Here is a 12,383-nt window from a genome sequence, read left to right on the forward strand (position 1 = left end):
ACCAAGCAAAAGAATAAATTCACATATTGCAACAATACACACACACTGGTAAAATTCATCTAATGACACACATTTAAAATAGTTTATATAAATTATATGAGAGTTGCTATGCGTTGGCGGCGTAATAGTCCTAAATTGTCTTGTTACATAAGTTGAGGCACTTGCTGTAAAGTTGAGCTTTGGTATGATAAAGCTTAATGAACACATTAAAGTCTTGATGGGTATCTTATTCATAGTGAAATGCGGCACTGAGGAATAATCTGAGCGATGTTGGTGGCATAGTCTTCTTAGCTTAAAATTGTACTAGCGTGTCGAAAGGCAGGTTTCAGTGTATGTGTAGGTCCTAGGATGATATGTAGGACTGAGGTTCCTCAGTTCAAGCGGAACGTGAAGCCTTGCTGCACATGCCAAGAAGCTTACTCTGTAGAGAGGAGTTTAAGTATAAAAAGAATGCTTCGTATTTTTCATAGCCTCTTTGCAAGATTTATTGCATTAGGGTTCCATTTATTCAAAATATCTGTTGTTACTTTGCAGGTAGAGGAATCCGCAGTTTGGATGATTATTTCTGTGAAATCGCTGACTATGTTATTAATTTGCTAATTAGAGAGTTCACTTGGTAATGTTAGGCTGTTTAAAAGATATATATAATTTTTTTTTTTTTTTTGCTAGTGGCTTTACGTCGCACCGACACAGTTAGGTCTTATGATAACGATGGGATAGGAAAGGTCTAGGAATTGGAAGGAAGTGGCCGTGGCCTTAATTAAGGTACAGCCCCAGTATTTGCCTGGTATGAAAATGGGAAACCATGGAAAACCAGCTTCAGGGCTGCCGACAGTGGGATTCGAACCCACTATCTCCTGGATGCAAGCTCACATCCGCGCGCCCCTAACCACACGGCCAAGTCGTCCGGTAAAAATATTATTCACTTTATTTCTAGACAGTTGCCAACTAGCTTTTTCCAGATTCCACTTTGTTCAGCAAGTTTGAGAATTGCCATAAGCGATTACAATAGAAAAATGGTCACTTCCATACAGAGTAGAATAAACAGACCAGTTGAATAGATGAAATATGTCAGGTGTGCAAAGGGTTAAGTCTATAATGCCATGTGTCCCATTAGCTAGGTCATTACGAGTAGGTTCTGTCGAGTTTAATAACGTCACGTGTAATTCATCCAGTAATATTTATATTCCTCTTCCCCTTGTATCTGTGTTATTAGAGCCCCACGACCTGTTGTGACTGTTAAAATCACCCATCGATATGAAGCTTTTAGGTAACTGGCATATTAGATTTCTCAAACTATTACTTTGAAAATCATAACTGTTTGGTTTATAGATATTACATATACAGACAGGTGGTGGTAAATTTACTACAACTGCTACTGCTTCCAAATCAGCAGTTAAAGGTACTTTTCATTGATACAGGTTAGATTTCACGTAAGTTGCTACTCTGCCACTTGCTTGACATGCATTAATTCTACTTTTATGATGCACATTGAACTATATTGCATTGAAAATAAAGTTTTGTCAGTTTGTTTCTTGTAGACAAATTACTTCAGGCTGGTGTTCACTAATTAGAAGCTGTAAATACTTGAGCTGCAGTCAAAAACCGTTAACGTTCCAGTAAAGTATTGTAGAAGCTATTAAGATGACGAAAAGCTGTGGTATTGCTGTAACCAATACTGATCACCGAGTGTAACTTGAGCAAATTTAAAAGAATTAATGCATCAACATATTCATACTAGTGGAGTTCTATAATGCCATTTAATGGCTACATCTTAAAATAATGAATTTACTGAATTAAACTATGTATTAACTACAATTTCATGCTTAAAGCATTGCGAACAAATTCTTATGACATACACAATAAACATTACATTCGTTGAATTATTATTCTTATTATATAGGCCCACATTACTTTATTATTTATCAGTCACTATTATTATCCAGATGTCTGTCTCCATGGCTAAATTGTTAGCGTGCTGGCCTTTGGTCACAGGGGTCCCGGGTTCGATTCCTGGCAGGGTCGGGAATCTTAACCATCATTGGTTAATTTCTCTGGCACGGGGGCTGGGTGTATGTGTCGTCTTCGGCATTTGATCCTCATCATGACGTGCAGTTCGCCTAAGGGCGTCAAATCGAAGGACCTGCACCTGGCGAGCCGAACATGTCCTCGGACACTCCCGGCACTAAAAGCCATACGCCATTTCATTTCATTATCTAAATATGTGGCCTGATTCCAGTCGAAGACCAGGCCAGGAATGGAATGATGCCCCACTTAATTCCAATTCCAAGTATTTGAATTGTGCCAGCTGAAGAGATCTGTCATGGATGATAATTGATGAATAAACGAAAGAAGTAATGAAGTACCCATATTGGAATGAGCTTTGAAACTTACAGGGGAAACTGGGATTCTAGGCAAAAATCTGTCCCACCTCTATTTTGTCCAGCATGATTTCACTAAATAAATATATATATATTTTGAAATAAATAAACATAACATACGCTGAGTGTTGGGCGGCGGGAAATAACCTGACTCCCTAAGGGGGCCAACGGCTTCGGGCGAATGAGCCCGTTTGGGTGGGGTGATGGTCCCCACAGTGGAGGAAATGCCACTGGAATCCATTATGCATTCTCCAGGTTAGGGGCGGCTGCACAAGGCGTCTGTACTCCGGAGGAGCGGCCTCATTATCACCTCACTGGATCACATCCAGAGTTGTAATTTGGGACCTAGTCTCACACAGGTGACACCTTGACAGTCAACCATGGAAGGTCTTTTAAGGAATACTCCACCGGCTGAACCAAGAGTTCAGAGAAGGCAGCATTCAGATACGGTGGGCTGCCACCTGAAAGATACCGTGAAGTCAGAGGCACGGAAATACCCCAGTACCACATACACGAACGAGACAAAATCAAGAATCAAACCAAAGCAGATAACGTACTTCTCTACACACAATATAAACTCACTCATGCAAACCAGTAAACTAAAAGTGATCACCGACATAATGGACCAACACAAAATTCTTATCATGGGATTACAGGAAATTAGAAACGCTGACCAGGATGCCTTGGAATCTCAAGGGTACAGACTTCATAAAGGTATACCCGGGAAGAGAGTGATGAAGAATGTCCCACCATTTGGAACAGGATTTTTGGTCAGCCTTAAAATAATAAACTCAGTTGAAGAATTCAGATCACAGTCTCCACGACTCTCAACGCTCACCTTAAAGGCATCTAATAAATTCTATACTATAATAAGTGCCCATGCTCCCACTAATGATAAAAACAACTCCTCAAAAGACTAGGAAGATACAGGAGAATTTTGGGACCTATTGGTCCAGACCATAGATAACATTCCCAAACACCATATAAAATTATTAATAGGTGACTTCAACGCTCAACTAGGCAGAGAAAGAAAATACCGTGACATCATCGGAAAATGGCCAGCACACAAGAAAACAAATAAAAATGGAGAGAGACTAGTTGACCTGTGTAGAAACCATAATTTAATCTCAAAATCTACATGTTTTAAGAGGAAACCTCAAAAACTCAAAACATGGAAACACCCTGACTACACTAAAGGAGATTGGCAACTGGATCACGTCTGCATGGACAAATACCACCACAAAGAGATGTATAATGTCAAAGTCCTCAGAGGAATAGACACAGATTCAGATCACTACATAGTTAAAATTAAAATTAAACTCATTCCCCAGAGGAGACAACAAAAGCAAGCCCTTAAAACTAAAAGGAAAATAGATCCTACCCAGCTAATCAACAACAAAAATTACCAGAAAGCAACTGAAAAAATAAAAATCACAGATAAACTTGTATACCCGGGAAGAGAGTGATGAAGAATGTCCCACAATTTGGAACAGGATTTTTGGTCAGCCTTAAAATAATAAAGTCTTAAGAAGAATAAAAAGATAACATCATAAGGACACCCTGCAGTTAATTGAAGAACAATTCAATAAAACTCAATCAAGGGACTACTACAAAACCTTCAGAAAGCAGCTCCAATTTGCAGAAGACCTGGCTCCAATTAAACCACGTAAAAAACACCAATGGTGGAACAGTGAATGTGATGAAACAGTGGAGAAAAGACATCAGGCATGGCTATTACATCAGTCCCAAAAAACAGAAATATCCTATCAAAAGCTAGTAAAACAGAGAAAAGAAACTACCCAAGTCTTAAGGAGAATAAAAAGACAACATCATAAGGACACCCTGCAGTTAATTGAAGAACAATTCAATAAAACTCAATCAAGGGACTACTACAAAACCTTCAGAAAGCAGCTCCAAAAATATGAACCCCCGACCCTACTGATGAAGAATGAAGATGGTAAGCTGGCCCATAACAATAAAGACAATGCAGAAGTTCTGGCTAAGCATTTCAACAAGCTTTTAAATTGTGAGGAACCTACAGAACTCCTTCATTTGGACACCAACACCCCAATAAAAACATCACCAGAGAATATCAATCCCTCCACAATAAAGGAAGTCTACCAAGCTCTGAATAAATTTAAAAACTACAAAGCGCCAGGAGAAGATCAGACCTTTGCGGAAATCTGGAAATATGCAGGAACATCAGCAGAAGTTGCCCTCCATCAACAACTTGTCTCTATCTGGATTAAAGAAGAACTACCAGAACACTGGACAACAGCCCTCATTCATCCACTGCACAAAAAAGGAGACAAAACCGACCCTAATAAATACAGGGGAATCTTGCTCCTAGACATAACATAATAAAATAATTTCAATAATGATCCTTAATAGGATAAGTTTACAACTTGAGAAAGAACTAGGAGAATATCAAGGAGGTTTCAGACCCTGGAGGAGCTGTCCTGATCAGATCATGAGTCTTAAGTTGATAATGGACTATAACAGGAGAAGAAACAGTGATATGGTGATAACATTTGTAGATTTCAAGAAAGCTTATAATTGCATCCATAGAGAATCTCTGTTTAAAATTTTAAGACACCTTGGACTACACCCCAAATTAATAAACATGATAAAATTGACTCTCACCAACACCAAATCAAAAGTGAAGTTTAGGGGTGAAACATCAGAGATATTTGAAATTAAAACTGGACTACGGCAGGAAGATGGGCTCTCACCACTGTTATTTAACTGTGCTCTAGAAATGGTAATGAGGGAATGGTTTAGGAAATGTCCCCCCAAAATAAAGATTGGCCAAAAAATCAAAACAAATTGCCTGGGTTTTGCTGATGATTTAGCATTACTAGCAGTGGACATAAAAGAACCAAAAACCCAGATATCAGAACTTCAAAACATTGCAAATAAAATTTGAAGAAAAAACAGAAATTATGCCCCAAAAACCAACACAGCTAAAAGAAGTCACCATAAATGGAAATAAAATCAAAATAATAACTCAATTTAAATATCTTGGAGAAGTAATAACACATAACCTAAATGAAAAAATCTCAATCCAGATAAGAACAAATAGATTAGCTAAAGCACAAAAATTAACATGGGATATCTACAAAAAGGAATGTCTATCAATAAATACAAAAATAAAACACTACAACACAGTTATAAAACAGGAAGCTACATATGCAGCAGAAACACTCTTTTACCTGAATAAACAATCAAAGACTGACAGACTTCAGAAAATCGAAAGGAGGATTGGAAGAACCTGGATCAACAAAAAGTACCAGAAAGATGGACAGTGGTGGTTAATATCTAACAAAGTCGTGTACAAAGAGCTAGAACCCATTACATATACTATGTGTAAGAGGAGACTGGGATTCTTTGGACATATCATGAGGATGCAGGATTTGAGACTTCTGAAACAACTAGTACAACACAATCTCGTCTCAAAAAATACCACAACAGGATGTAAATGGATCAGAGAAGTAAGAGAGGATCTGAAGGAAATAGGCCTTACAACAGAAGACACCACAAATAAGATAAAATTGAATACAAAACTCAAGAATACAAACCTCCGCCTTACCCTTACACAAAACAAGCCAACAACACGCATATTTTCAACTGAGGAAAGGGCACGAAGATCGGAGCGTCTGAAGAAGTACTGGGAGGACCGCAAAGCCCGAATAATCCCTTCAAGGAGACCTGAACGACGGACTGACTAAAGTGATCCTATGGGGTCATAAAAGAAGAAGAAGAAACGTAACATATTATTATCATCAGATTGGAGGGATGTGATTAGCTGAGTTGCTTAGCTGCAAACTTCCCACTCGAAGGGCTGAAGTTCGAATCCTGGTCGATTCTGAGTTGAGATTTTCATCTCAAAGATCACGTGAGAACATCCAATCTTAAACCCCTGGCGAAAACAAACTAAATAGCCTGAGTGGCTCTAGCAACCCCAGAAATAGCTGAAATAAGGTGAAGAATGTTGTCGTCATCATCAACATTGGATTATATTAGACTGACATAAAATATGTTAACAGTATATCATCATGCAGCATATTTAAGCGTCAGCTTACCTTGTGTAGCAGTAATTAATCTGTATTGAGTGGTTGCACATCCAAGTCAGAATTAGAGTTGGTTCCAGCATGTGAAGTATTGTTACTGGAGCTGGAATTGTCATCATTGAGGTTGATCACAATTTTGTTGTGAAAAAGTTCTGTGAGGCCATCAGCTTCCCACATGTGATTCTTCATCTGTTTCTCATGTTCTTACATAATTTCACCATTGTTCTGAAGTAACTTCACATATTCGCTCTCGCATTACTTGTTCCATTTCAGGGAGCTTGTAACATTTGTTGTTAGCCGCAATGTACTCCTTCATTTGGCTCCACACTAATTCTATGGAATTTAGCTCGCAGTGATATGGAGGGAGGCCAGATTACGTATGCGATAGTTGGCATCATAATTTGCCCGAATGTTATTAAGTAGTTCCACTAGTTCAAATTGATTCATAGAAGGTTCTCAAGGAATATTTTTCTGTCAACGAAGCATGAATAACACATTTTGTGGCACTTTTTGTGGGCAGGCTCGATTTTCACTGAATGTTATGAAGCATTATCTAGGAGTGTAACCAAATTAGGCGATATGTTCGGTAACAGTTTTTTCGTGAAATATTCATCGTACTGCTCACTGTCCATTTCTCCGTGGTAGTCACCTGTCTTCTTGTCCACAAATATAAGTTCTGCTCCCTCCACGAACCCAAACTAAGTCCCTGCATGGGTCAGCAGTACACACTCCACTTTGACCGAGGGCGCCTTTCTACCTGTGGTGAGGCCCTCCCTCCATGCTTACGTGGCTGTCTTAATAGACGTATCAACCCAAACCCTGGTCTTCGTATGGCCAGCGTTTGCCCATGTCTCATCTGTGTACACTGTGGTTTTTCCCTTGGCACTTACCTCTCAAATACTGCTTAAATACCTATGATGCCATGCAACAATGTCTTCCTTGTCAATTAACGATGACTCATCGCTTTATGTATTTAAACCCCATATCTAACTGTAGTCTCCTCATGGTTGTTTTAGAGGATGTTGGAAGATTACCATCGTCATTAACAACTGACAGCACTTTATTTAGTGTTGGTAGATCATTCTCCCTGTACAACACGCGAACTTATCTCCTTATTGCTGCTCGAGTAAACGAATCATATTGTGTAGTCGAGTTACTTTCCTTTGTGTTCCTCTATACTTTTGAGGGGTCTGCAGTTGTTTTCCGTTTTTGTAATCTGCTTTTATCTTAAGCATGGTTGTATATGAAGCTCCCACTGCCTCAGCCATCTGCCTTGCCGCTTCATGAATGGTAGTAATCTCACTGACAACAGTTTTCACTTGGATATGCCTCTAAACAGACAGAATCATTTCTTTCTCGCCCGACGTAAAAATCTTGTGTTTCTTTTTCAACTGATAACAGTCTGGTGAGTTTCTGTTCGGATCTATTGCACGAAGGTGTATGTACCCACAGTAATACACAATAATGAGAACGAGTAAACGTACAAGAGATTTGAAGAATTAATAATTAGCACAAGTAGCCTACGCACATACACTGTTTTTTGATTTCGAATCTCACTGATAAAATTCCCCACTGCTGTTTTAAACGAATTATGATAGTAATTGCACGCATGTGGTCAAGAGATCTACTGAGTAAGTATGGCAGCTACGCATTGGCAAGAGGATTGCCGAAACTAGTGTTGAAAAGGGGTATGAAACGCGCACTCTCTTGCCCCTCTGCTACCATGTGACAACAACACCATAGGCACAACTCCTACCGGGCAAGTTGGCCGTGTGGTTAGAGGCGTGCAGCTTTGAGCTTTCATCTGGGAGATAGTGGGTTTGAATCCCACTGTCGGCAGCCCTGAAGGTGGTTTTCCATGGTTTCCCATTTTCACACCAGGCAAATGCTGGGGCTGTACCTTAATTAAGGCCATGGCCGCTTCCTTCCAACTCTTAGGTCTTTCCTATCCCATCGTCGCCATAAGACCTATCTGTGTCTGTGCGATGTAAAGCCACTAGCAAAAAAAAAAAAAAAAAAAAAAAAAAGGAAAAAAAGAAAAAAAAGGCACAACCGCTCTCACCGAAATCTTCCCCTGGCCTTCATCCTAATTTCCGTTTTAGTCTGCTTAAAAGATGACCTAGAGAATAGGCTTGTCCTTCCATCTCATTTTTGTCAGCAATGCTATATCACAGCAGTGTGTGAAGTCTGTCTGCGAACCTATACTGAACACACAACACAGACCCATTATTTGCCAAGTTTTCTCAGCAGTTCATCCACAATCTGTGCCATTCAGAAGCCGGTACAACTTTAAGAAAGCTGACTGGTTGAAGTTCACAAAGCGCTTAGATGAAATGGTAGCAGACTGTTCCAGAGGTATACAATGTGTTCATCGATGCCGTGCAAGAATGCTCTCGCACGTCAATCCCAAGAGGCTGTAGGTCTCAGTACATACAGGGTCTAGACGCCAGTACAGTAGATAAATTAAATGAGTACCTACCTGCTGCTCTATGAAGAAAATCCCTTCAGTGAGGACACTGTTCGGGCTGGTCAACAACAAATCCAGTCCATGGGTGAAATAAAGAGAGAACATTGGGTTAAGTTGATGAAAGAACTAGATATGGCATGAAACAGCAGAGAAGCTTGGAAGCTACTTAGACGTCTGAACAATGACCCCACGAAAAGTCCTCTACATAGCAACATTACTTCTAACCAGATAGCTCTTCAGCTCCTAATAAACGGCAAAATAGATAAGCGAAAAAGACCAAAACTTCAAAGAAATGTCGAACAAACATCCAGTCTGTCCAATTCCTTCACTTTGAACGAGCTGGAAAACGCCATAAAAATGAGCAAAACTGGCAAGGCAGATGACATGCATATGGAGTAGTTACAACGCTTTGGGAATGCTACCAAATAATGGATCCTACAGCTTTTCAATAACTGTCTGGAACGATGTCAAATCCCTAAAATCTGGAGGAAGACTAAGGTGGTTGCAATTCTGAAATCTGGTAAGCAGCCTACGGATCCGAAGAATTTCAGACCAATATCACTCCTGTGCCATCTATATAAAATTTTTGAAAGAATACTTCTGAACCGTATAACACCAGTGGTGGAACCTTTTTTAATCCCAGAGCAGGCTGGATTTAGACCAGGAAGGAACTGCTGTACACAGATCCTTAATCTGACACAGCACATAGAAGATGGATTTCAGCGTGGTGATATTACTGGAGCGGCTTTTGTTGATCTCTCTTCAGCATATGATACTGTACAACACCAGATAGTTCTAAGGAAGTTTTACCATCTTACTATGGATTTCAGGCTCTCAATGATTGTTGCCACACTGTTGCAAAACTGACGTTTCTTTGTTGAATTCCAAGGACAGCGGAGTAGATGGAGAATATGGAAGAAGGGTCTTCCACAAGGCAGTGTCCTAGCACCAATGCTATTTAACATATATACCAATGACCAACCTCTTCCACCTCACATAAGGAGCTTCCTGTACGCAGATGACCTGGCCCTGGCAACTCAGAGTAAAAACTTCGAGCAAGTGGAACAAAACCTTACTGCTGCTTTGAAGATGCTCTTAGATTATTATGAGGAAAATCACCTCAAGCCAAACCCATAGAAAACTAATGTGTGCACCTTTCATTTAAAGAACAAAGAAGCCCTGCGGAAGCTGTGTGTGAATTGGAAAGGAATGGAGCTGGAACATAGCAATACTCCAGTTTCCCTTGGTGTTACCCTGGATCGTTCGCTGACCTTCACCACGCACTGCACCAAACTCAAGGCAAAAGTTTCATCACAAAACTGCCTATTGCGTAAGGTAACTGGTTCTGGATGGGGTGCCCATCCCCAGACAGTAAGGACAACTGCCCTAGCACTCTGCTGCTGAATATGCTAGTTCCATGTGGCACAAATCAGCTCACGCAAAGAAAGTCAACATTGCCTTGAATGAAACCTGCAGGCTAATCACAGGCTGTTTAAAACCAACACCCACACAGAAGTTGTATTCACTTGCAGGTATAGCCCCTCCTGATATTTGACGTGAGGTGGCCGCTAATATCGAGAGATGAAAGGTTTGCAGCATCTCAGCCCATTCCCTTCATGAACATCAGCCACCACCAGCTCGACTGAAGTCCAGGAAGAGTTTTCTACAGTCTTCTGCTCCATTTCATTCTGACCCAAAAAAGGCCAGGGTTAAGCTGTAGAAACAAAGGTACCCAGATCATCTGGAACATGTTGAAATTGAAGAAAAGTTGCTACCTGATCACGAAGAGGGGTGGTGTGTATGGAAGTTGTTAAACAGACTGTAGACCGGCATTGCAAGATCTAAGGACAATCTTGTGAAATGGGGCATCGTGCATGGTGGGGACTCATTATGCGAATGTAGAGAGGAACAGACTTCTAGGCACCTCTTGCACTGTCGTCTATGCCTAGATTCATGTACAGGGTTGGAATTGGCACTGGCTGGAAACAATGCTATCAATGTAGTCAAATACTGATCACAACTTGTGTAAATAATATATATATATATAGTGTAGATATTATCATGTAATACTTGCTTTCTCATTTTTTTATCTTTATGTGTGTTCTTCCATTTGTTATACTTTGTATGCAGATTTTTCAAGTGCTTCATTCATAACTATATACGATTAATTTGTTCATGTACATCTTTCACATTCAGTACATATATTCAGTATCTCTTCCTTGTATACATTGGTACCTCTGACACAAATAAATGAAATCCCATCGTTGCCGTAATATCTGAGTCAGAACTGTATAAAACTGGTAGAAAAATGAAAAAGGAGAACATTTTGACCTCTTAAGATATAGGTGTACAGTATTCTGGTCAAAATAGCATTGTAAAGTATTCATTGTGACCTCAATTGACCAAAGAAGTTATTATTTACTTTCCTTCATCATCTACAGAGATTGCCATACATGCTTCATGGAATTAAAGAAGTCTTACACACAAATGTCACTAATAAATATTGTTTTCTGTTCCAGATGGTTCAAAATAGGGTGTATTTGTCAATGATCGAAAGTGTGTTGAGTACGCCTGGATTATATTTTTCATACTCATATGACATTACACATACTCTACAGAGACTACACAATACTACTCCAGAGTTCCTGCAGGTGAGATCAGTTGACTATTGTAAGTGGTAATTGACATTTCTTGTCAGTATATATATATACCCTGATAATTTTACTCCTGCCAACCCTTTAGTTACACCTGTTCATATTCAACCCAAATGATATTTCCTTTTTGCATACACAATTTTACGATCTATTCCTAATAAGTTAGGTGGAGTAATTGCATTAGTAATATCTATTTACATAGGGTCTCCCATGTAAACTCAGACCGAATGCATGGGGTTTGTACTCAGTTGCCTCAGCCGAACTTACGTCGCGCGGCCTTCTTACTTTAAGCATGTAAACAATCTTACATAAAATTGTACCTTATAAAAGATGGTGGAAGTGTCGTACTTCCTAGGTTGTACATGCATTGTATCTGGTAACCACATTCTGGCTGATGCGAGCAGGTTCTGCCTCTGTAATGTTTTCTTTCATTTCCTCCAATATGTGAGTATTTGTTCGATACACTGTTTCATTCAATTTGACCCACAAGTAAAAATCACATACTGCTAGATCTGGAGAACGAGGGGGAAATAGAGCAGCACTGATCACTCTGTCTGCTAGCAATTCCAAGATTGTAAGAAGGGTATCTTCTGCTGTATGAGCAGGGGCTACCTACGCGATTCTTCTTCTGTTAAAACTGTCCACGTGTGCACATGTTTTTACTGAGCACTGAGCCAGCAGTTCCAAATTTATTTACAATTACATAAATCTGTGCTAGTGAAGGTGCCACTTCACCAGGAAGTTGCTGAACAAATCCATCACGTACCCAGTAACCAACTCGTATTTAAAATAACTTTTACATATGAAAATA

The 12,383-nt window shown here is 39.7% G+C and overlaps 1 protein-coding gene across 1 annotated transcript in view; it reads left to right on the plus strand.

The window, feature by feature from the left end:
• Positions 1-12,383, plus strand: part of Sac1 (Sac1 phosphatase) — a 273,269-nt gene that overhangs the window by 43,486 nt on the left and 217,400 nt on the right. The window contains exon 4 of the mRNA XM_067150216.2: positions 11,438-11,569. Within this exon, the coding sequence (XP_067006317.1) occupies positions 11,438-11,569 (132 nt within the window). The remainder of the gene's footprint in view (positions 1-11,437; positions 11,570-12,383) is intronic.

This window comes from Anabrus simplex, chromosome 6 (genome assembly GCF_040414725.1).
Source record: "Anabrus simplex isolate iqAnaSimp1 chromosome 6, ASM4041472v1, whole genome shotgun sequence".
Classification (NCBI taxonomy): domain Eukaryota; kingdom Metazoa; phylum Arthropoda; class Insecta; order Orthoptera; family Tettigoniidae; genus Anabrus; species Anabrus simplex.